The following is a 25,572-nucleotide window of genomic DNA, read 5'->3' on the forward strand; positions in this document are numbered from 1 at the left end:
CTGCCAGAGCCCAACCAGGGGGTTTCAGAAGCAGTCCTTCGCTTTCTGGGACCAAGACCAAGCTCTAGCAGGTTTCATGGTAGAGTCGCCCACAGAACAAGACTGGAAGATAACTTGTGGCCTGGGCTGCGCAGTACTACAGCTCCATGTTTCCAAGGCCTTACAAACCTCAAGGCTCTCAGACCCTTCCCTCCGTGGACCCCCAGAGGTGATGACCCAGCCGCTGTCCACAGGGTTTTGCTGGCTGTTGCTTCTGCAGATGTGATCCCGGAATCCAAGGCCCCATGGAGGCATGACTGCAGCTCTCCCTCATACAGCTGCCTGGTATCCACTGACAGATAGGTCCACAGTCTGTGCCACCTGTGTGGGGTGTCCGGTCCACTGTAGACAGATGCCAATGGAGCTCCTAGGAACCCTGGTGTGGGGAACTTTGTTTCCCCAGGTAATTCCCAGCAGAGAATGCTGGGTGAGTGGGTGTCTATTTTTAGTAGAAACTGTCTCCTGCAGTCATTCCATGAAGGTTCATCTGTGGGGTGTGAGGCTTCCTGTCTTTGGCTTCCACCTGGAATTTATTGTGCACGCAGGGAAAAGAATTTTTTATTTCTCCTCTCAGTAGCCGGGGTTGAACACAGGGCCTTTGCACTAAGCAACATACTTGGCCATTTTTCCATTTTGAGACAGGGTCTTGCTAAATCTCTAACTTGCTCAGGCTGGGCCCAAACTTGGGATCGTCCTGCTTCAGCCTCCTGAGTGCTGGGATTACAGGTGGGTACCACCATGCCCAGCTAGGAATTTCTCTGAATAGAAGGCCATGGAGAGCACCTTTGTGAAACATTGAGCTGGGACCCCACATTTTGGAAAGCTGGACCTTGGTCCCCAGGCTTGAAACAGAGCTGGAGAGCAGAGGTCCTGGGGCAGCGGAGGCCTTGGCTGTGCCAGTTCACAGAGCTTCCAGGAAGACCTTGGGCAGCAAAGCAGCCTGACAGGGACTAGCTGAGTGGGCGCCCACCTGCCTCAAGAGAGGCAAGGCAGGTTGTGGGGCACAACACTGACCCAAGTACCCCGCCCAAGTGCCTCAGCCTAGAGCAAATTCATCCACAGCTGCAGGCCCACACACAGGACATAGAGGGCCTGGCGCCCAGTGGGTGAACAAGTAAGTGATAGATCAACCACCGTGCCCAGCTGGGAAGGATCGGCCCACCCAGTGCCCTGCAGTCCAGGCCAGCAGAAGTCTGTCTCCAGGTGGCTGTGGCTTGGCTGGGATTTGGATATGGAACCCCAGTGTCCTGGCAATGGGGTGGACGCCACATCTCCCAGGCTGACCATGCAGCCCCACAGGGCTTTCCAGGCCCCCTCTGCTCCCAGAAGAGCACCCCTGCCCAGGCCAGCACACGTACCCCAACCCCCATAGCAAGTGCCGAGGGTGACTTGTTTTTTTGTTTGTTTGTTTTTTGTCTTTTTCTTTTTTTACTGGTACCAGGAATCAAACTCACGACCACACACTTGCAAGGCAGGTGCTTATACCACTGAGCTAAATCCCCAGCCCCCCGAGGGTGAGTTTTTATGGGTGCACAATGGGAAGGGTGGGAGGTGCCCAGCCTCTGTGGGATGCATCAGGAACCTCACACCCAAGATGCTCCCCAAGGCAGTGAAGAATCTCACACCCCAAGCTCACCTCCCCAAGCTCCTGATGTTCCTGAGAATGAAGTTCTCTGGGAAGGAACACTGTGGCCAGGAGACACTGTTGTAGAGCTATTGCTTTTGGACACTGCCCCCCATCAAAGGGAGGTAGAAGGGACCCCTGGACTGTGGGTCATCATGGTGACAGCATCTGTGGTGAGGCAGTCCTGGCTAGGACAGCAGGGCTGGATGGCACTGGCCAGTCTGTACAGAGGCATCTCTGTGCCTCTCAGTCTGCACAAAGGCCTTGCCCGGGAACAAGGGAGCTCCAAGGCCCTCTCCCTTGGGCCAGCCCTACAGATAGCCCGGCAGGAACCCCAAGAGGCTGGTCCCCTCTGTGCAGGAGCAGCCCAAGGTGAGCAGACTCAGGCCCTCTGAGGGAGCAGCTGGGCTGCGGCACTGCCCCCTGCTGGCCAGGACTGCCCGGCTCACGGCTAGGAGCAGACTAGAAGGAAAGAGGACTTGGGGAAGCAGAGAAGCGGGACTCAATGGATGATAAGCAGCAGGGACTGAGGGTCCCCTGGGGAGGAGCCCAGATCACAGGAGGAGAGCTCTTGCATCTTCCCTGAGAAAGCCTGGTATGTACCGCAACACTACGGTTGGCTATGCAGTCCTCTGAGCTCCGAGGCGCCCACACTTCGGGTAGGCAGTACAAAGCCCTCCCCTCTGCTTGGTCTTAATTCAAATTTCTGAACTGATCGTCTCACTGCTTTAACTGTTTCTCCCTGATCACTTTGAAAATCATCTGTCACTGGAATGAAGGGGTCTGAGGACAAACCAGCTGTGCCCACAGGCTGTCCCCTCCCTCACCACAGGATGAGCAGCAGTGCCCTGCTCTGTGTCCCCATGGAAGGGTGGGCAGTAGCCAGCCCTTCAGCAGGTGGCAGGCAGGACCTGTGACCTTGGAAACAGCCTCATGTACACCAAGCCTGTGGCCCCCAGCTCCTCCTGACCAACTGCATCTCCACCAAGAGGGGACCTGGATGGAGACCGACATCATGGGTGCCATGGAGGTTCCTTCTCAGGTTCTGGGCCCCTGGCTTCCATGAGATATGTTGGGGAGTGGAAACTTAGAATAAAACAACCTCAGAATTAAAAGAACAGGACTTGGGGGCCCTCAGCATAGGCCCAAAAGCAGTTCCCTTGGGCCATTTAATTCTGCGTAGCCACAAGGTCTATAGAAAGGAAAACCATTGGCCTGGTTTTGCCTCTGGTCCTGCCTGGGAGGGAAACAGAGAGGCTCATGTAAAATGGGCTAGCACAATGTCAATCGGTCACTCCACTGTGGCTACCCACGTGAGGACCATTCAGATGCAGCTTCCCTCCTCCAATGGCCCCCGAACCTCAGGGACACCAGGCAGGATCATCTCCAGGCTGCAGAACCCCCACTCCAGCCCCAGCCATGGAGATAGAAACTCAGTGTCAGTGGTAGATCAGCCTCTCTAGAACCCTCAGAAGCTTTGGCCATCCTACGGCCTGTCCCTGCCCAACTCCTGCTCTCCCCACAGGCCAGACCAGCTTGGGCCACCACTGGGCTGGGTGAAGCTGGCCAGACCCTCTTAGGCACAAAGGCAGTGGGTGCATGGGCAGCAGAGGCCAGCGTGCCCCGGACACAGGGCTGTGACCATGGAGTAGATGCAGGCAGCAGAGGTGGGTATGCCTGTCCTAACTATGATGCCAGAAAGCTAAGAACGAGCCCAGTGCAAGGAGGCCTGGGACCCACTGGCCTGACTCGACAGTCCTGAAGCAGCCACCCCTACAAAGACAGCCCCACCCACCAGCCACAGCCTCATCCTCCACAGCCATTAACAACCTCTTTCAAAACCACGCCCCACGCCCCAGTTCCTGCTCAGGAAAGTTAGGGGACAGCCAACCCAATGCTCTTGTCCCACCTGCCCATACTAAAGCACTTCCCAGAGCAAGGATGGAATGCGCTAGAACCAAGAGCGGCTCAGGCTGCCTCTATGCCAAAGCACGGGAGACAAACACCCACAAGGCACACTGGGCCCTAAGCTCCAACCTTGTATGCTCAGGCCCAGGAATGTTCCCTTGATCTATAAGCCCATCACAGCACCAAGGCCACATGAGCCCTGAATCCTGGCACTGAAGATTTGGGGGGTACAGAGCTGATGGATGCCTGCAGTGTCAGATACATGCTTCAGGGATGTGTGGCCATGTGCCATGCTAGGTGGCCAGAGATAGGGTGTTCCACCCACTCCTCCCAGGCAGCCAGGGTCACAGTGACAGGAAGTCCAGCTCCCTGAGGTGATTCTGGAGCCCCCTTCACTCAGCATGTGGCCAGCCCTTCTTCTGGGAAAGGTGCCCAAATCCAGGACAACAGCCACACAGGCAAAAGATGTGCCCCTCAGGCCCTGGCCCGCCCCAGAGTCAGTCAACTCCTGGCTCCTGACTGCTGCTTTAATGTGAAAGGCAAAGGCAACATCAGGACAAATGGAATGAGCAGACAGAGCTGCACCAAGCATCCGGGGATATGGACACCAGCAGTCTCTTTAGTGGCTGGACATGTAGGGACCTGGACAGGTGGGGCTCTGGGAGTGACAGGCAGGGCCCAGCAAAATGAATTGGTGGCACCAGGGTAATTCCCAGGTGCAAAAGCAGAGGCCTGCAGGTAACAGGCCTGCACTGCCACCTCCATCCTGCTCTCCGGAAGCCACTGCTCTCCAGAAGGTCCTCCAAACAGCAGTCAGTTCTGCTCTTGCGTTTATTCCTGGGTTCTCACAGTCCCCATGCCATCTGCCCACTGGGCCTGTCTCTGATGCGCCAGGGTGGATTTCCTTGCTCTCTGCTCAGTCAGGAGTCTTTTCACAGGTCCAGGATGGCTCCCTTGGGGATGGAGGGGCCGGTGCCCATCGTGAGCAGCTCCCAGAACAAGTGCACATGCCAGTGAGGTGGAAAGCGGCTCCCTTGATTTACTCAGAGATAAAAGATTGAAACACCAGCAAAGTAAGATAAGGCACTCTTCGATGGAAACAGGAGCTAGGAAGATGGGGCAGGCACAGGCAGCACTGTCCAGGCCTCGACGTGGCTGCTTCCCCGTGGGAGGTGGGCCAGGTGCGGGCAGGAATTTGGCCCCTGGGCTACGTGAAAGTCGGGTCCTCAATGCCATGGTCGGGGTTACAGGTGAAGGCAATGGTGATGGCATAGCGGGTGCCCCAGCGGACCTTTTCCACCCGGTGCAGGTTCTCGGACCCCGAAGTGAAGAAGGAAACCCGACCTGAAGAGGAAAGGAGACAGAGATGTGACCCCAGAGGTCACATGCCTGCCACAGGGGCTCTTGGGGAGCACAGCAGGTGTCATTGGCCAGTGTCAGCAGGGACCACCACAGCAGGAGACAGGTTGGAGGAACCTGTCTTTCCTGAACTGCTGCCACAGGATGCCACCATGCTGAGAGACAGATCAGCCCTGGAAGCACAGGGAAGAAGGGGCATTCTAGCTCCCTTCTTCTGCCCCCTCACTTGCAAGCCACCATTCTCCCAATCAGCTATCAGAACGTTAATCTGCCCGCCCCTTCAAAATCCACCCCGTCAAACAGAATAAAAGCAGGAAGCTTCTTTGTCCTGAGGGGATCTTGTCCTTTACTGCTGCCCTTCCATGCCACAATAAAGGCCTTTTTCTTTTTTTCCTTTCTTTGCTCTTGCTTTCTACCATGCTGTGGAAAAACCTACCAGCCTCTTTCTAATAGTCCAGGAAGCTCTCAAGACAAACCCACACGCAAATATGTGGCCAGGTCCCTTCAAGTGGAAATAGAAAATATAGATAGAAAGGCCCTGGGGTAAGAATCCCTCCATCCAAGAAGCCCATTCATTTGCTCTCATGTATAAATGACCCCGCCACACTTTTTATTAGGTAAGTACTTACTGCTAAATACTCCAATCAGCCATTGCAAAGTCAAGAGTGAGGAGCACAAGATTCTGAAGTCCCATTTGGGCCACATGGCCTGGCTCCAAATGTTCAGGATAGTTCCATTTCCTAACAAAGACTAGTGCTGGAAAGCCTGTTTTTTCCTTTCATGCTTCCAATTTAATTCTAAATCTCTGCAAAATGAGCAAGGTCATTCCTGATGGGCACCACATCCCAGGGTCAGTAGAGCAAGGGCAACCCTGTACTCAGTAGCAGACCTGGGGAGCAGAGACTGTGCTCCTCCTGCTTGGGCAAGACACAAAGGCAGGATGGCCTGGAGCCACGGCACTTTCTGAGCTTGCATTTTCCAAGGACATTTTGTCCTCGATTTCTCCCAGTTACAAGCTAACCTGAAATGTGGGAATAAGCAATAGGGGCCTTGGCAGGATGGTGCCCAAAGCCCTGGGGTAGGTGGGGCCCTCGCCCCCAAGACACCCTCTCTCTGCTCCCACATCGCAAACACCAATGTGCTTCTCCCTCTACCACCCCTGCAGCATATGCCCACCTTGGAGAGGCTCCAGAAGCCAGAGGGAGAAAGGATGAAGATACTAGGAAATTACCTGCCCCCATCACTGGAATCTCGGATAGGGAGAGAAGAGCCAGGGGCAGAGAAAGCTGTGGAGAGAAATAACACCCCAAAGCCTCCCCAGCAAGATGGAAAGCTGACTTTTATATCTAATAAGAGGAACAAACACCACTTGGGATAAATACAGATAAATCCACTTTAGCACCTCATATGGAAGATGGCAGGATATCTTGAAGTCAGCAAAGAAAGAGGAGAGAGCACACCCAAGGAGAGAGAAGGTCAGCAGCATCCCTCCAAACATCAGAAGTAGGGATCAAGAAACAGCATCTGAGTTCAAGGCCAGACTGGGATACAAAGTGAGTTTAAGGTCAGACTGAACTAAATAATAAAAACCCTGTCTCAAAAAGATTTAAGAAAAAAGAAAGAAAGAAAATGTGAGGCCATACATTGAGAGAATATATTTACAAAACATATACCCAATAAAAGATGTTTAGACTACATGGACTCTTTATATTCAAGAAGGCGGCCTGGCTGGAAAAGAGTGGACATGGACAAACACTGTACAAAAGGACCCAGAGGTGAACAGCAACTAGAGACGTGTCTAGCATGATCTATCATCAGAGAATGGCAAATGACAAGCTGAGGCCCCACTGCCAATCCATGCAGGCGTGGCAGAGAGCCTCTGAGATGCCTTCTGTCCTGCTGGTCCCTCCTCCACCTCTGGTGCCAAGCCTGGCACTTCCCTCAGGAACAGAAGGAGCCAGAAGACTGGGAGGCCACCTCTGTGGTAAAGCCACAGAAGGGCTGTGGCTCCCGGCCTGAATGGCCAGGAACAACGAGGGCTGTGGCAAGCAGGCATTACAGAAGCAGACGCTTCCGCCCGCCACAGAAGCCTGAAGCAGACCCTCCAGGCCCAGCCTCAAGGGATGGCAGCTGGCTAACAGCCCCCAAGGCCCTGACCAGAGGATAAAACTGGACCAGACCCAGGGCCTACCCCACAGCAACAAATAACTGGCCTGGCTGGAGGTGGAGGCTGGCACCAAGGGCCAGTGGGATCAGTGGGATCCTGCTCCTGGGAATTCCACTTTGATTCTATGCAACCCAAAACCCACAGGTACCGGCTTGGGCCTGAGCTGCCATGGGGAGATGCAAAGGTGCCCAGGGAGGGGTCAGGCTGCTGTGGGGAGTCAGCTGGGGCATCCCTTGCTGCAGTGGGGACAGCTCAGCTGCCCACCTTGGGTGCAGGCAAGGGCAAGGAGAGGCGGCAGCCAGGAACTGGGATGGTGGGTACAAGGAAATGCCTCTCCATAAGCCTGCAACTAATCTCAAACTAACATGTGAGGTACAGCAGCACACTGAGATTGTTGTTATTGCTGTTGTTGTTATTTGTGAGACAGGGTCTTGCTATGTAGTCCAGGCTGTCCTTGAACGCATGGCAATCCTCCTGCCTCCGCCTCCCAAGTGCTGGGATTACAGGCACACACCACCACACCTGGGACCCTGAGATCTTAAGAGAGGAATCCCACAGCAACATACTGAGGTTTTAAGAGACATTTAAAAAGTCCCTGAAACAACAAGCAGAGCCAGACACAGTAGCACACACCTGCAATCCCAGCACTCTGAGTGCTAAGGCAGGAAAATCAAGAGTCAAATACCTGGCAAATTAATGACTGAGCAAAACTTTGTCTCAAAATTAAAAAAGAAATCAAAGACGTAGCTCAGTGCAAACGCCCGGGTTCAATCTCAGCACTGCAAAAATGGACAAAAAGCAGTTGTTCCCAGCTCTGCTGGAGACTCCACACAGGACAGTGTATGGTCTGTTCACTCCTTAGCCTAGACGCTCCTGCTGTTATCCCTGAACCACAGCCTCACACTCTGCCCGACCACATGCTTTTGCCACCGAAGTCTCATCTCGAGGACCCCCTATTCCCCCAGGCCCTGGCCAGAATTTGTGCTCCATGAAACACAGGCTATCACCCCTCACTCATGGTAGGTGCTCCCTAAACAGAGCACGGCTCCAAGTAAACCCGCCCTGTACTCCACACGCACGTGTATAGGGCATGCACATGCATGTGGGTGTGTGCAGCACTGAGCTGCCCGCCCTGAGCCTCCGAGTCCTACCAGCCCTGGGCTCCACTGTCTTATTGGCGCCTTCCTCCATGAACACGAAGCGCCCTCCACCAAAGTCCTCCAGGTAGTCAGACAGGTACAGCAGCGAGGTGTAGTCAAAGGAGCCATAGGTCACCTGCAGGGAGAAGCCGAGAGCTGAGAGGCCTGCTGCCTCTCCAAAAGGTGGGTGACAGAATGTGCAACCTCATGGATCGGGCCTGGGCCCTTCCTTGTCCCCACAGTGGGCATCTTCTGAGCCCATGTTGGAGCAACACAGCAGAGGTTTGCACAGGACTGGCTCCTGCTGTGGACACAGAACTGTGGCAGCTGCGTGGCCTGCAGGGCAAGCATCTCATCTCCAGGTGTGGGGCACTCCCACAGGCTTGTTTTGTTTTTTGGTTGCAGGATTGGGGACTGAACCCAGGGACTTTACACTGAGCTACATCCCCAACTGTTTTGTTTGTTTGTTTGTTTGAGGCTGGGTCTCACTATGAAGTTCAGGCTCGCCTCCAACTCACTGTTTAGCCCAGGCTGGCCTCAAGCTCGTGATCCTCCTGCCTCAGCCTCTCAAGTATTGGGATTACAGGGGTGCCCAGCTCTTTCTTTATTCTTTATTTTGCGATAGATTTTCACTAAGTCCCTAATTGCCCAGGCTGAGCTCAAACCTGCAACCCTTCTGCCTCGCCTTCCAGACTGCTGGGATTACATAGGCATGCCTCACCACTGCTGGCTTGTACTGTGTATGTATTCAAAACAATGAAATTTAAAACAAAGTACACCAGCTAGAAAAGTCATAGCAAAACAGCCCCTGCTGAAGCAAACGTCTGAGTTAGAAAATACAAACAAACTGGGTATAGGGGCACACATGCATAATTCCAGCCACTCATTCAGGAGGCTGGGGCAGGAAGAACCCAAGTGTGAGACCATCTCAGGAAGCTTAGTAAGATCTTCCCTCAGAATTTGGTGGGGAAAGGCACTAAAAATGGATGCAGCTTAATGTAATGGCCCTAGACTCAGTTAGTGGATGGAGAGAAGGAAGCACTGAGGACAGGAAGGATCAGCACATGTGACTCCGCTCCCTGACCATCAGAATTTAGTCACGGTGCCAGCAAAGGGAGTAAGAAAGGGAGCCAGGAGAGAGCTGTTCTCCTGCCCCTCACAAAGCCACTGTTTGTGTAGGTGGCCACCAACAAGGGGGCACAGGGAGGCCAGGAAGTGAAAATCTCCTGCCTTCAGCCTGCACCAGCCTCAGGCAGTGCAGCCCTGGGAAGGAGGCACAGCCTGGAAGCACCCGGGGTCCACAGACTCCTGAGCTTCTTGCCCCTCTGAGTTCACTGTGTTCACCTCCAGAGGACAGACACAGAGCAGACTGCCTTGCTCACACCTACAATGCTCCCCAAGTGCCAAGAGTTGCAGATGCCACCCAGACCTGGAAAGCGGCAGCCACACAGACCAGACAGACTGACACAAAACAGCTCAACGTTTCCTGGGCTCCCAAGTCAGCCAGCCCTGACACGAGGGTGTAAGGGTTAGAGACCCTGGGAGAGGACCTAGAAGCAGAAGACCTGCAAGGGGCCCAGGCCACCTATGCAGTGGCATGGGTGCAGGCACCCAAACCCCAAGGGAACACCCTCCAGCCAGAACCTAGAAGGGCAGGGCTTGGACACTTTGGACTTCCTCTTCTCCTGGTGTTTTACCTGGAAAGATTCCAACTCTCACAGAATTTGCCACTGCACAGAGAGTCAAGAGAGGCCTGGCTCTGGCAGGAAGGCGAGGAGGAGCCTCTGAGGCCAAGCAGGGTGGAGCTGATCCCCAAGAGAAGGTGGAAAAGGGTCCCCAGTTGTGTGCGCGGACCACTCTGGTTCACTTGGCCTTACTTCTGGTTCACATGGCAAAGAAACTCAAGAACCAGAGTGCAGCTGAAGAGACCTTAACATGGCTGAGAGCTGGCTTAGCAGCACAGACTCCTCATGAGGGGTGAGTGGCCAGCCAGACCGATGCAGCTGCAAAGGCTCCAAGCTGAAGTGACTTAGTGCCTACACTGGATTGCAAGGCGGGGCGGAGGCTGGAGCCTCAGCACAGAACGCAGGTGGGTGGGAAATCCAGCTGGCATCCCAAAGGGGCTGGGCAGGACCTGTGCCTTACCACGCTCAAGATGTCCAGAGTCCAATTCAATGGCTCGATGGACAATGAACCTGGTATGCTCAGCTCTCCAGCAAAAGGACAGGCAGACGCCACTCACAAGGCGACCCAGACCTTGCAATCACCAGACAACTGTCAAGTTCTACCTTGTAATTGAAGCATGAAATCCACATACACACAGCACTCACTGATAAACACAGAATTGTACCTCACAGCTCACATTTTGCTATTTATTGTCTGGTTTATTTTGCTTCATTTTGTTTTTGCAGTATTACTTTGCACAGAGCTACAGCCCCAACCCTTTTTATCTTCTTGTGTATTTTGAGGTACGATGTTCCTAAGTTACAAAATTGCTCACGGTGGGTTCCAACTTTCAATCCTCCTGCCTCAGCCTCCCATAGTGCTGATTACAAATATACTTTTCTTCCTCTATTCCCTTGCTATCATCTGATTTTGTGTTAAACATTTTCTAGTACACTATTTTAATTTCCCTGTCACTTACTTTGTTCTCTTAATTTTCTTGGAGATAACAAGTTAATTTATAACAACGTGGTTCAATTTGATGTCAACTTAATTTTAATGCTATTTGTATAGCCTTTGTACCTTTCCTTCTCTTGCTGTTAATGTCACGTAAGGCCCATCAACACACACTGTGTCTATCAACGCAGACATAATTATTGCTTTATGCTATTGTCCTTGACCTCAGCTAAAAGAAAAAAAAATGACTTAAGGTCAAAAACATTTCACACTCACTGTGTGGTTCCTCTGCTCAAGTGTGTACCTCTTACACAGACCACAGTCCTGGGGTGGTGCCCTCTGTTCTTGGCCTAAAGACCCTCTCTAGGATTCCTTACAGGGTAGGCTTGCTAGTGAGGAATTCTCTGTTTTAATGGGAACACCTCAATCTCTCCTTCACTTAAAACATATTTTTAAAAATGAATATATAATCTACATATGATAAAATCTACCATTTAATAATGTTTAACTCGAGCACTTGGGAGGCGGAGGCAGGAGGACTGCTTTTGAGTTCAAAGCCAGCCTGGACTCTAAAGTGAGTTCAAGACAGCCTCAACTGTATGCGACCCTGTCTCAAAAGGACAACAAATAAACAAGTAAGTAGGATGTTTAGTTCAATAAGTGGTCATCACAACTGTCTAATGCTAGAATGTTTTCATCACCTGGAAGGAAGCCTCTCATGTCAGCAGCTACTCCCCAATCGTCCGCAGTTCTGCAAACCAGAATCCATTTCACACCATGCCTGGCGTTTTTGTGGCTGGTTTCATTCACTGCAGATAATGTTTCCAGTGTTCACTATGTTGTAACAATATATTAGCAGTGCATTACTATTTATAGAAATGCATAAATTTTGGTTGAAAACTAGAGTGTTCTCTAGTACTTCACACCAAGCTACATTTACTGTCCTTTCTATTTGAAATTTTGAGACAGGATCACACTAAGCTGCCCAAGCTGGGTTCAACTTGCTGGGACGACAGGCAAGCACCACCCTGATCAGCTAGAAAACTAGAATTTTCAATAAAATAAAGTGGAACCCCTAGAAATCTAGAAGTAAGATCCCCCTTCACCAGGATTCGTTGTTCCTGCCACTGCCCCCTGTCTGTTCCACACCTCTTCTGAACCAGTTGGAAAGCCTGTGTCCTCAGGTATGACTGGGGCAGCCCCAAGGGGCTCTGACAGAAGCTGCAGGTGTCTAAACCCACCCGGGAGGGCGGCAGGTGTTAACCAGAATCCTTAGTGAGGAGCCAGGTTTCTAGGTGAGAAGGTGCAGCCCCAGCTGGCCTTGGATTCTGGGGTTGACACTGACCATTCTAGTGGTCTTCAGTGCTTACAGCAGGGAGACAGCAAAGGCCCCCCAGGCCACAGGGCCTCCTGGATGTCCTGGACAGAGACTGAAGCAGGTGCAGTAGCCATGCTTCTGTCCTTGAAAGGACAGAAGTTCTCAGCAGTTTGACAGAAACGCGAGGGGGGGGGGGCATCAAACAGGAGCTGGGTGGCATGCTATACAACTGTGACCCTGACCCTCAGGAGGCTGATGCAGAAGGATTGAGTCTGAGGCCAGCCTGAGATATACAGAAATACCCTGTCTCCAAAAACAAACAGAGAGAGAAAGGTCCACGCTGTTCTGAGGCATGCAGTGGAACAGGGGCAGTAGGAAGGTCTGGGGGCAATGACTTCTGTGCCTCCCTGTGGATCCATAGGAAGTGTCACAGATGACAAGAGGCTGAAAAGGAGTCGTCCTCGGTGGTAAATCCAAGGTTTGGCTAAAACTGAGCTCAGACCGGGCTGGAGGAGCTTAGTCTGGGCCTCAAAAGGTGCTTCTGGGGATGCCACATAAGAACACTCATACGGTCTCATTCATAAAATAAAACCAGCGAGACAAGCCCCTTTCACCCAACACCAGACATGAGCATCAGAGCATGTGAAATCTGCATGCTCAGCTTGGTGAATCATTTACTCAGCAAATCTGAGGCAGAGATGAAGAATCAGGCCTCAGGAGCAAAACGCCTGGGGTTGGTCCCATAATCCTGCACCACCTCACCTCCACCCCCAGGCCTGGGTTCCTGAGGCTCAGACTCCAGTGCGTCCAGGCCAGCTGGGATGTGGATCCCAGCTGTGACATCATTGGCTTGAGCAGGCACCACAGGACAAGCTGTAGAAACCAGGCCATGCCCCCCACCACAGCCTGTCACCATGACAGTGGTCTTTCCTTAATAGGACGAGAGAAGACTGAGTGACCAGGAGGAGGCAGCAGCCTGTTGAGTGACCCACAAGAGGAAGGATTAGCGAGCCTCCCATGGCTGGATCCTGGATGCTGTCTGGATACCAGGCCTGACCCCAGAACCTGAGGGCCCCCTCATACAGTTGCAGTCAGCCCTGTGCACCGCCTGCGGCCTCAGCAATGCCCTTGGATCTGAAAACTGGAACACAAACCACATCACACAGGATTCCAGGTGGAACAAGTAGTGTAGCAAGTGGCTTGTGGAAGCAGGATTCAGGATCCTGACACCCTTCCAACCCTCACAATGCCTATCCACCCCAGATATGGCAAAGGACCACCCCCGCCAAACCATGTGATGCCCTGCCAGCACACTGAGGAAGGAGCGTTAGAGGCAGGCCACAGCTCAGGGCAGGAGGACGCCCCTCCCTCACAGTGCTGCTGGCCACCAGGCCCCTGTGGGTCTGCTAGATTCGAGGTAGGGGCCCCTGCAGCTCACAGCTTAGCGGGCAAGAGCTTCACAGAGGGTCGAGATTTGTGACCAGGGCCTAGAGGGACTTAGGAATAGAGCTGGCCTCAGGCAGGAGGCAAAGGAAAGACAGGAAGGTGGGGGCTTCACACCACGATTCTGCAGTCTCAGCACTCGAGAGGCAAGAGCAGGAGGATCGCAAGTTCAAGGTCAGCCTGGACTACACAGGGAGAACTGTCGAGGTGGGGGAGGAGGGAACGAGCAAAGAGGGAAGGAAAGACAAAGTAAGTGGCACACACAGCCCTCGGCGGGAAGGCAGAGTCCCAGGCCAGGAAGTCGGGAATCACCCGCTCTGCTCTCGCAGTCTGACCTCATGCATTAGTTTGCTAACCCAAAGGATGGGAAACGACAGCAAGGCTGAGGCCATCTGTGAAGGACACCTGGCTGCCTGGAATTATCCACCGAGAAACGAATTTCCTGTCCTCATTTCAGGGTGCACCTAAAACCTGAAAGGAAGATTCTAAAATGTCCAGCACAAATACCAGGCAGAGCTGGCAGCCAGGCCTACCCACCCAAGAAGGTCAAGCCCCAGGGGAGTGCTCACCTTGTCCACGTGTGCATGCCAGTACTCGTCATGGGCCGTCTGTGCCTCCGTGCTGTTTATGCGCGAGAAGAATGTGGGCTTGGTCAGGTACAGCAAGGACGAGCTGATGCCAAACGCCTCTGCGATTGCGAGCTGGACCTTCCGTCGCACATCCCTGTGGAGGGTGCAGAGCGTCACTTGTGACACAGCTGGTCTCAGGGCACGGGTCGGGGGGTACTCCGCTGGTCTTCAGGGCCCACACACAGCAGACGGGGCACAACAGTGGCCGTCAGACATGCACATCCCCAAACACATGACAGCGGGAACCGAGGACCAGGTGGGATTACCATGGCACCCACGGTGACTCTTTCAGGACAGCCCGGGGCCTGAGGAGGTCACCTGAGCTCTACCAGACTGGGCCTGCGAGCCTGCCAGCAGGAGGAACATGACCCCATGGGCGCTGGCTGCCTCTCTCTGCAGGCCCAGACACATGTCTCTGCAGTACAGCACAGATTTGCACAGCAGACCTGTAGTGGCAGCTGTCCAGCATCCACGCTCTAAATAGTTCAGCAGAGCTCCTTGGGGAGATCCAAGGAGCCAGTCCCGGGTGTGCAGGGCAGCAGGGCTGGACAGACTAATCCAGATCACTCCAGTGTCTACAACTCTCCCTACCTGTGCACACACATACACCAAGCTCCTCTTACGTATGTATATAACTTCCTACACATGTACTCACACACAGCGTGCAACCCTCCATGCATATCAGAGGCATGCACGTTTACATGGGTATGTGTGATCCGCACTGTTAAACAAAGTAATGTTCTGTGCATGCAAAAATGCACATACAACTGCCAGTTTCTGTGCCCATCACACACGTGCTACCTGTACACCTATCTGCACACATACCTACACGTACACATGCAGATACATAGCAAGCCAAGTCCTAAATCACTGACAAGTGGTCTAGTATAAGCCCAGCTGCTCACAGAAGACCTGCATATTTCCAAACCACCCTTGCCCCCTCAACACGGGCGTCATGGGCCAAACTGGCACTGCATGAGACAAAGTTCACTCAGACCAGGGCCCAGCCCTCTTGGTCCTCTTGGTAACTGCTTCTACTCCTGAACTCCTAGCACAGGGAGATTTTGCTGAACCCACAGCTATATCCAAAATGTTCCACCTTTCAGTAGGGTGCAACATGTGTGCACGTTTTGACCGACAGAAGCAGAGACATTATTTATGTAAACATCATGTATTTTGTTGAGTTTTGATTTTTGTTTTTGCTTTTTGTTTTTTTCCCTTGAGACAAGGTCTTGCTGTGTAGTCTAGGCTGGCCTCAAACTCACAGCAATCCTCCTGCCTCAGCCTCCCAAGTGCTGGTGTTACAGACATGTGCCATGACACCTGGCATGTTATTTTTCCTGATTTTTTTTTGTCTTTTTCTTTTTTTTTATTGGTACCAGGGATCGAACTCACAACCACACACTTGCAGGTGCTTATGCCACTGAGCTAAATCCCCAGCCCCTATTTTTCCTGATTTTTGTTCACCTCCAAATTCTAGGGCCAGGGATTTAGCTCAGTAGCATAAGCACCTAACTGGCAAGCGCAAGGTCGTGAGTTTGATCCCCAATACTGAAAAAAAAAATCTAAAGCTTTACAAACAGCATTTTACTTTTTTGGAGTTCAGCAAGTTGAAGAAACAAGTTTGTGGTAGTCTTCAACTTTGTCATCAAACACACTTTCACATAATGCATCAGACAATCTAATAATTGTAGCTAATAACTTGGTTTTGCTCCAAAGAGTAGATCATTTCTTTTTCTTTTTCAAAAGTGTCTTACTATGTGATTCAGGCTTGTCTTGAACTCACAGCAATCCTCCTGCCTCAGCTTCCCAAGGGCTGGGATTATAGGTGTACACCATTATGCCAAATTTAGATTTTTTTTTTCCAGTACTGGGATCGAACCCACAGCCCCATGCATACTCAGCAAGCCCACTACCACTAAGCTACATCCCTAGCCTTTTTCATTTTGTCTTAAGACATAGACTCACTGGATTGTACTTTTGGGGGTAACGGGTATATATCTCTAAATGAAAAGTTCAATTTTAAACAGTCCCCAGCAGGTGTCCCACCTCTAAGTAAAGGCTGCACCTGGCACACAGGTATGAGGTGGGGGATGGGCTCACCAAGGCAGGTGTCAGAACTGCCTTGGCACTGCCACAGAGCTGAGGCCCCCTGGAGCCAGGCTAGCTTCCACCCCACTGTGGTCTCTACCCAGACAACTACAGTGACCCCGACCCCGCCTCCAGCTGCTCACCGGTACAATTGGAAGTCCTCTTCAGAGAAGACAGTGTGTATTTTATCCCCAAAGTACCTGTGCAAAGACAAGACGCATGAACAAGTGAAACATTTTACTAATCTCTTGTTTTGTTTAAAATTAGTCTTTGCTCAACAGAACAGGGCCCTAAAAATGAACCCATCCCCTAATCCTACAGCTGCTTGGCTTCTCCCATAATCCCTGTGCCACATGAGGGTGGGGAGCCAGGCATGTCTACAATCCCAGCACTCGGAGACTGAAGCAGGAGGGCTGAAAATTCAAACCTAGCCTGGGCAACATAAGGACTCAGTGAGATGCTGTCTAAAAAGTAAAAGATAGAATAAAATAAAATAAAAAAATGGGCTGGGATATAGCTCAATGGGAAGGCCTTGTACTTATAGACAAATAAATGGTTGGGTGATCTCTCAGGGCTTTTCAGCCTTCACAAGCACCCAACGGTCTCCAGCTTCCTCCAGTCCCATCCTAGAGCCGAGCAACCCAGAACATGACACCAGAGTCTTCCTAAAAACCAAGGAAAGGACCCCTGAGACAGGCTCCCTAGCCCCTTCTAGACCACTGCCCTGACCAGAACCCACCATCCTCTCTCAGTCCTCTGGGCATCCGAAGTCTAGAACATACCAGGCATACACGAAGCTGCTCCCAGGCCTGCCCCTCACCTGTACAGGTTCACAAAGTGCTTCCCAACGGACAGGGCCCCTGAGTGCAAGTCCAGGATGGACGCCTAGAAAAGATGGGCTGGGGCTAAGATGGGGTGACCTTTGCTTTCGAAACCCCCAAAGTTAAACTCAAGTCACCGAGGTCACAGTTCTGTCCAAACCCACCTGCTCACAGATGCCAGATGGGCCCAATGCTCTGGAGACAGCGCACAGGCAGGACCCAAATCTCCATGTGCTCTTGCAATGGCCATTGGCCCCTCCTCCTCCTTCCTTTTCCGCCCTTTCTTTCCTCTCTGCTCCTCCCCTTGCTCTCTTCTGCCTCCCTCAGCTCTGCCGGGCTGACTGATAGGCCTCGCACACCATGTGCAGTGTAGCAGGTCTGACACAGGCACACCCCAAACCACGATCAGATCCTAAAAGTGTCCACCACCTCACTCTAAACCTCACACCCTTCTCCGTGGCTACCTCCCATTTTCTAGCTCAAGGTAGGGGTACACAGGCCAGGCTCTCCCCCACATCACTATTCTGGGATGTGCTTGGGCCAGCCCTGAGCAGATTCCTGCCTGCATGCCTGGTCATCTGGCATCCACCACCTGTAGGAGGCCAGAGGGTGGCTCTGCATACACCGGGCCCAAGGCCAAGCTCCTGTCTATTCTCTATGTTCTCTATGAAGCCTCCTGTGGACCGGTCATGACTTTTTAAGGAACTACAGTCCACCCTCAAATTCTCCCTATACCCTGGGAGGGGGAAAGCCTCAGCACTGGCCAGATCTGGTCATCCAAATCAGGTTGCAGTCATGGAAGCCAGGTGGATACACTCCTAGTGGCCTGCAGCCGTGTGCACTGTGTGACAGGCCTGTGGTGCCTATGATGGAGTATCGGAGCATCTTCTACTCGGTGCAGGCCCGGCCCTGCCCTCAGCACCTTGGACTCTCCTGTGGCCAGGACTTGGCCTTGGTGCCTCACTAGGCTGCTGACACCTCACTCAGCTCCATCTCTGACATCGCCCCACCCACCCCCTCCTCTCTGCAGCACCTAACAGACTGCATGACCTGCGCTCAGGAAGGCTGTGCATGGGTGAGGCAGCAAGGCCCTGTGAGACAGGGGGCAAAGATGGGAAGGCAGAAGCCAGGTTCAACTCACCCCTCCATCAGATCCGCCCAGGGAGAGCCCCTTCTCCGCCACTCTGTGGGGGAAACAACCCAGATCAGAACACAGCAAACAGCGTCATCTAGAAGGGGTCCAGGCAGAATAGGCATCAGCATAAGCAATGTCGGTTCTGCTTTGTAAAGCTCAGCTTTCTAAGCCAGGCCAGTGTGCACGTTTCTCTTTCCCGCCTCTGACATGTAAGCCAGCTTACAAGCAGCAGACTCTGAACTTCAACCACAAGCACAAACTCGGCCAGCAGCCAGAGGCCCCAGACTGCTCCCAGGTGGGCAGGAGCTTTGTTCTTTCTGGATCAGGAGGGGGATAGCCCAGAGTCAGACCAGCAAGGACCTCTCTGCTCAAGAACTAGCAGCTCTGACAAATGCTAAGGCTGCACCCCACTTCCTGCAGAACAGTATTGCCAGACAGGACAGCCAGAGAGGGCTCATGCCCACTGAAACCCCTTGTGGCCCAAACCAATTCCACATACTCAACCAGCAAGTCTAACCAGCAAGTCTAACCAGACGGTGGGAAAATCAAAACTTTAAGATTATGGTTTTAAAATCGCAACAGGATAGCTGGACATGGTGGTACATGCCTGTAATCCCAGCACTTGGAAGGCTGATCATGAGTTCAAGGCCACATTGGGCTACACAGGGAGTTCAAGGCCAGCCTGGACTGCACAGCGAGACCCTGTCTCAAAAAAAACCAGAAGTAGGGGCTGGGGATTTAGCTCAGTGGCATAAGCACCTGCCTTGCAAGCAGGCAGTTGTGAGTTTGATCCCCGGTACCGATAAAAAGGAAAAAGACAAAAAAAAAAAAAAAAAAAAAAACAGAAGTAAAAAAATAAATAATATCTCAACAGGGAAAAATGCAGCACTCACTGCTTTCCAAGTGAGCATTTGTGCTCCCTGGTAAGGGTGGCAGAAAGACAAAAGGCACTCGCTTCAGAGCAGACTGAAACATCCCTGGGGCTGCAGGCTGAGGCTGGGGAGCACAGGTACGCACCACAGCTCGGCACCTGGCTCCTGCAGAGCAAGCTGGGTCCTCTGGGCAGAGAGGAGGTAGAGCCTCCAGAACGTTCTGTCAGCAGGGGCTTCTCAAGGGCCCTGGCCCACCTCATGGACACCTGCCCTGCCCTGGAAAGCACAGGAGGGAGCCTCACTCTTCCCTCATCACTTTAAACCTGACCCACGGTGCCCAGGGCAAAATACTGAGCCTCTATACCTGCGAATGTGTTCTGCTTCCTCCCTGGAGATGACAACATCAGTGACACCGCGGCCACACTTTCTGGGCGTGCAGCCTACAGGGATGACAAGTGAAATGCAAGGCTTACTTCCAAAGCTGCTGTGCCAGGACAGCAGGGCTGCAGGGCTCTCCCACAGGACAGTTGGCAGGTGTAGCTGCCCTGCACCCGGAAAATCTAAACACACACATGCGTGCACAGCCCTGCTTCCCAGCCTCATAGCCTATATAAGAGCTGTGCTCGGCCAGCCTCAGTTCCCACAGTGCAAGCTTGATGGAGCTGCCCAAAGGGCTGCAGACTCAGACAGTCCCACTGCCAGAGCCCCCAGCAGTCCCAGATAACTGGCATCGGGGTGGAGGCCTGGGGTTATGGTGCTGTGAGCTGAACACAGTTCTTTGGGGCCAGGTATGGAGCTAGCCTCCACTTGAGCTTTGTGTCTGTGGGAAAAAAAGCTCCAGAGCTCCCAACTGGTTGAAAAAGCCTCAGCACTGCTCCCCTCTGAGCAGCCACAGAAATCCTGCAGCCTTCACTGCCCAGGGCCTCCCCAAGCTCGAGGAGGCAAGAGGCCCATTGTCCTCTCCTGGCCCTCCTATGCATTCTCCCAAGTCCCAAGGAACACTCCTCTCCTCTCCTCCCAAGCAGAGGCTGTGAGCTGGACCAAAATGGCTAAGCTGCAGCCACTGTAGCTAGCAGAGAGCTGGGTGTGGCTGAGGTTTGCAACTGTCTTCTCTATGGGCTGAAGCTCATTTCTTTGCCCCAGGGAGGGAAACAGCATCTCAATGCACAGCCAGAGTCTCGTTCAGCACACCCAGCACACACTTCCTTCCACTGGATGCCCGCATTCATGATCTGAAACACAAGGCTGTGCCCTTTCTGCGCAGCCTGGGGGCAGGCTGGACCTGTGCTCAGGGGTACAGTGCTTGCCAAGCCTGTAATCCTGGTAGAAGCTCAGTATCTTCACCAAAAGTCCTTTAGAAAAAGGACAACAGACGGACCTCACACCACCAACACAGGCTCAGTAGTAGACAGAGCCAGGCTAGGAGCAGGCAGGCAATAGTCTTTGCAATTTATGTACCTTAAATAACTTAAAAATCTGAAAAAAAAATTTAAAAAATAAACTCTAGACAAGTTGCACAGCTCCTCTGAGGCTCCCTCACTGCCCAGCCCCCAGGAAGCCACAGAAGCCTTCAGGTCCAGCATCAACAGCACCCTTCAGGAGTGCTGGCTGCAGCTCCAGGCACTTGCGAGCACCATGGAAGCTCCTCCTGGTACCCAAGGAGAGGTGAGGAGCTCCAGCCACTGTCCTCCCAGGGCCAACAGTCTGGGCACCATGTGCCTTTATTCTCCCTAGACCCTGGGAACCTGCAGACAGAGGAAGGAAGCAGAGAAGCTCATAAGGAGACAGGGCCAGGGTAGGCTGGACAGCTCAGTGGATGGGGCATGGTGGATAAGGTCAGGGCTTTGACAGGAAAGAGCCTACGTGCAGTACAGCATTGGCAGTGAGCCTAACCAGTGACCAACCTGAGTTCCAGCTACAAAGGACAGACCCGCTCCCCAACAGGTGGCCCTGGGACTCACTGATTCTGATGGAGATGGGAGCCTGTGACTGCTCCGGGATACTCTGTGTTAGCTGGACTGCTGCTTGGTTCTCACCCCCTCCCCTCTCCCCCAGTCTTGCCTAGAAATGAACGTGGAGCCACAAGGTGGAGCCACTGCCCCAGAATATCTGCAAACAAGCCACATGGCACTGCACTAGGGCTCAGATCCTGGGGTCACAGGTACTGGCTGGCCTGCAGCTCCTTTCTCTGCCCTTCATGAAAGAAAACCAAGCTTTTTCCTGACTGATTGATCGGGAGGAGGGTCTTAGTTACATAGACCTAGACAATGCTGCCAGCAGAGGTGCTTTACTTCAAAAATGAAAGGCCCAGGGCTGGGGATTTAGCACATAAGGCATAAGCACCTGCCTTAAAAGCAGGCGGTCATGAGTTCAATCCCCGGTACTGATTAAAAAAAAAAAAAAAGCAAAACCGAAAGGCCCAGGCTGGGGATTTAGCTCTGTGGCATAAACGCCTCCTTTCCAAGTATGCAGTCGTGAGTTCGATTCCCGGTACCTAACCCAAAAAAGTGTTACAAAAACGAAAGGCCAGGTATACCTTTTTCTATAAGGCGTGGCAGTACACACCAGTCATCCTAGCCCTCTGGCAGGCTGAGGCAGGAGGACCATACTCAGTCTGAGAAATTTAAGGAGCTCTTATTTCAAAATAAAAAAATAAAAAAGGGCTGGGGATGCAGCTCAATACAAAGGCCCTGGGTTCAGTTATCAGTACCACAATTAAAAAAAAAAAAAAAAGCTGACAGCAGAGGTGCAGCAAAGCAAAGATCACAACAAACACCACCCAACAGCAACAGTGGCTTCAGCCTCTACAACTGTCACAGTAGATGACATCATGTCCGTGGGCTCAGTCTACCATCACACACTCCCAGCCTCATCCATTGCCATCACTGAGTGCAGAGCTGAGAGTTGGAGCCCAGGACACATGACAGGGTGGGCCTGCCACCAGGCACATTTAAGTCGACATGTCTTCTGTGACTTACTCTACAATCAGGCTCCAGCTTTCTCAGCCCTCATTTTTTACTTTGTCACTGGACATCACCATTTTCCAAACCACTGACCACACTTGGTGGTACCCTGGCTACACTCCCATGCCAGGTGGGGCTGACCCACCGGGGGAGGAAACAGCACTGCCAAACCCATACCACTTCCAACCGGATTCCCACTCATTCATTGCAGCAAAAGACAGTGTCAAATTTCATCTCAGCCTTTCTGCTTCCTGAATCCTCATGGGATCCACAGTACTATACCTTCAAATCTTCGGTGGCCATCATAGTCCTCAGAGCAGGGCACTTCAATGAACTTGCCCTCCAGGACCTCGCCTCTGCGTGCCAGTACCTCAGCAACACCATCATCGGCCCCCAGGCTGATCCAGATCAGAATCAAGGCAAGTGTGATGCTGGCCCCAAGGCCCAGGGTCTTCAGCCATGCCCTCCGTGTGTCCCTCAACTCCCGGGCCTTCTTGGTGCTAAGAACGGAAAACACAACCACCATCACCAGAATGCAGCTGTTCCTGCTGTACATGCACATGAGACCCAGCTGCAGGCAGAGGCCTTGTGTAGCTTAAACCCAAGGCTGCGCTTTCCATGGTGCAGGTGTTGGTTAATGATTTTCAGAAAACCTTTGGGACAAATTTCAGGAAGTCTTCTATTTGGATAAATACAGCATCCTATATTGACCACTTTTTTTTTTTTTTTTTTTTTTTGAGACAGTGCCTCACTATGCCACCCAGGCTGGCCTCAACCCCAAGGCAATCCTTCTGCCTCAGCCTCCCAAGGGTTGGGATTACAGGTGTGCTCCACCATGCCCAGCTAATCATTCATTATTGGCAAAAGTTAAGTGTTTCAGAAAACTTATGTTAACTGGAAATTTTTAAAATTTATTAATTGAATAACTTTAATATTATCATTGAAGGAAAACGAAAGATAGGCTTATACTTCAAATATTCTTTCAGTGAGACTGTTTTGGGGAGAAAGTGGAACATTTATTAAAACTTTTTAGGTTACTCATGCTGAATAAAATCATAATGCAGGGCATGATGGTGCTCACCTGTAATTCTAGCACTCAGGAGGTAGAGGCAGAAGGATCACTGAGAGTTCACGGTCAGCCTGGGCTACAAAGTGAGTTCAAGGGCAGCCTGAACTGCATAGAGACCCTGTCTCAAAAAGACAAAAAAAAAAAAAAAAACCTCATCTATTAAAAAGTAAATAAAAATAAAATCACAGTTATGGTCAGGCGTGGTAGTGTATGCCTGTAATCCCAGCACTAAGAAAATTGAGGCAGGAAAACTGCTGTGAGTTTGAGGTCGACATGGGCCACATAGTGAATTCAAAGCTAGGATGAACTCCACTGCAAGACTCTAAAAAATAAATAAATAAATAAATAAAAATAAAATCTTAGTTGCAGCAAGCATGACACATTTGAGATCTAGAATCCAAGAGCAGCTGAGATAAAAACGGTAAAAACATTCTCAAGAACAAACTAAGGCATTCAAAAGTTACTGTAGCTGGGCATGATGGCACATCAAGGCCAACCTGGGCTACATATAAGTTCTAGGCCAGTCAACTAGGTGGCAAGACCCTGTCTCAAAAGAAAAAAAAAAATCTCCCGAGATCAGGCCATGGTGGGACTTAAGCAGCTTATTCTTCCGTACTCTTGGTAAGCACCCATTATGTGGCCCAGGAGGAGAACCAGCCACTCCCGTGAACCTACCGTCCTGTGGGCTGAAAATCAAATAATCTCCCCCTTCCTGTAGCAACTCGGGATAGATGACTCAGCATCTCTTGGGAGGAAGACCATATGCAATATAGCTAATATAGGGGATTTCCTTTTGTCTTCTGTTTGAAGGCAAAGGTTGTTTTCACTTGTTTTGTTATGTTTCTTTTGCTCTATTCAATACTCTCAATTGATTTTATGTTCTGGTTTTGGTTTGATTTCCCTATACCAAACTACTGTGAAGATAATGAGATATACCATAGTAGCTATTACTATTATCCCAGTATCGTACTGTGAAGTTCTGTACCATTTCACTACATTGTCTCGATTGGCTTTGTTCTGTCTTGTTTTGTTGTATTTTTACTACTTTCAAAATAAAACTTTAAAAAAAGAATGATTTTAAAAGCTTTAAAAAAAAAAAAACCTCCTGGAATTACCTAATTTATGATCTCAGTATGGAAGAGAATGAAATAAGGTAGTCCTCAGGAAAACAAAAAGTAAAGCAAGCAAACCTTTCATGAGTAATTCCGAAACCACTATCGACCATAAGATTTAAAATTCCCAAACTAAGCCGTTCCTGCCATCCCTTACAGCTTCTGAAGCTGGCTCTGTGCTCTGAAAGTGAAGGCGCACACATGAACTTCTCAGCGGCGGGGTGGGCTGCTCTGCTTCTGGGTTGCAACTGGTTTGTGTCAAGCCCAAACACAGCACACCTCATGAGCAGCAGCGACGCCAGAGGAAGACCAGACCCTCTTCCCTCTGTGCCGCCTCTCTCCATTTTGCTCGCTGCCCACTCTCTGGGTGCCCTTGACATCGGCTTCTTCCCAGCTGCCTACACAAGGAAACCTCGATAGTCTGCAGGGTTTCCTCTGCTGTGCAGGAAGTTAACCAAGGCCTTTCGCAAGCCAAGCAGGGCTCTACCACTAGCTGCACCCAGCCCCCCGCACCAATTGTCCTTCAGCCCAGCAGTCTGCCCGGCAGTCAACGTGGGAACTGGGAGCGCTGACAGGGCCAGCATGCCTGCTGAGCAGCTTTCCAAGGGATCAGTAATAACGGAAAGGTCAATGGAGCAAGTGATTAGGTGACTGAGGACACACTCTCAGGCTTGGCACCTGTCCTCACATATGGTCTCCGCCGGAGTTAGGGCTGCAGGCCCTCCCCTACCCCTGCAAGGCCGGCCTGGGTTCAGGAGGTGACAAACACTAGGGCGTGTGCACCGGCAGGGAGCTCCAGCCTACAGGCCTCGCGTGGGGTCCAGGGCCTCTAAGACTTTCTCCAGGGCAAGGGCAGCCTGCTTTCTGGCCGGCGCACTGACGAAAGCGGTAAGGAGCTTCCCGCGGTTTAGTCCCAGGAATGTGGGCTGGACTGAGCAGCCAAGTGCACCGTGGCCACCGCAGAGCCCAACTCGCAAGGCCACACCCACTACATATGGTCCCGCCCCCTAGGGCCCCGTCCCGCTCCCTGTGGCGGCTTAGCGCGCCACACCGCGAGCTCCTAGGTACCTGCTCGGGCGTCGCCGCTCGGTCGCCCCGCTGCCCTCGGCCGTTCTGAGTGGGCCCCTCCGCTGAGGCGCCATCCAGCCGAGCTGCTGCAGAGTCGGGCGGGGAGCGGGAGCCGCCGAGTGCGGAACAAGCGCCGCGACTGGGAACAAGGCAGGATCCGTGCGGGAACTCGGGAGCGACGCGCTCGGTGGTCTGC

General features: G+C 52.1%; 1 protein-coding gene across 3 annotated transcripts; it reads right to left on the minus strand.

Moving 5' to 3' along the window:
- Nucleotides 1–4,084: 4,084 nt before the first annotated feature.
- Ogfod3 (2-oxoglutarate and iron dependent oxygenase domain containing 3) lies at nt 4,085–25,558 on the minus strand. 3 transcript variants are annotated; one of them, XM_003464914.5, is made up of 9 exons: nt 25,377–25,558; nt 22,410–22,627; nt 19,529–19,604; nt 18,299–18,341; nt 17,157–17,221; nt 16,480–16,536; nt 14,186–14,339; nt 8,249–8,372; nt 4,501–4,915 (listed from the first exon to the last, which is right to left on the minus strand). In XM_003464914.5, the coding sequence occupies exons 1-9, from the start codon at nt 25,448–25,450 to the stop codon at nt 4,779–4,781; spliced, it is 948 nt and encodes a 315-aa protein (XP_003464962.1). In that variant the 5' UTR covers nt 25,451–25,558; the 3' UTR covers nt 4,501–4,778. The 3 variants fall into 3 exon arrangements, with proteins under 3 accessions (XP_005001538.1, XP_005001539.1, XP_003464962.1); XM_005001481.3 differs by lacking the exon at nt 8,249–8,372 and having other exon boundaries at nt 4,085–4,915; XM_005001482.3 differs by lacking the exons at nt 8,249–8,372; nt 17,157–17,221; nt 19,529–19,604 and having other exon boundaries at nt 4,085–4,915.
- Between the last annotated feature and the right edge of the window lie 14 nt (nt 25,559–25,572).

Source organism: Cavia porcellus, unplaced genomic scaffold (assembly GCF_034190915.1).
Source record: "Cavia porcellus strain 051 isolate PalLab524CR breed Dunkin Hartley unplaced genomic scaffold, mCavPor4.1 scaffold_32, whole genome shotgun sequence".
In the NCBI taxonomy this organism is placed as follows: domain Eukaryota; kingdom Metazoa; phylum Chordata; class Mammalia; order Rodentia; family Caviidae; genus Cavia; species Cavia porcellus.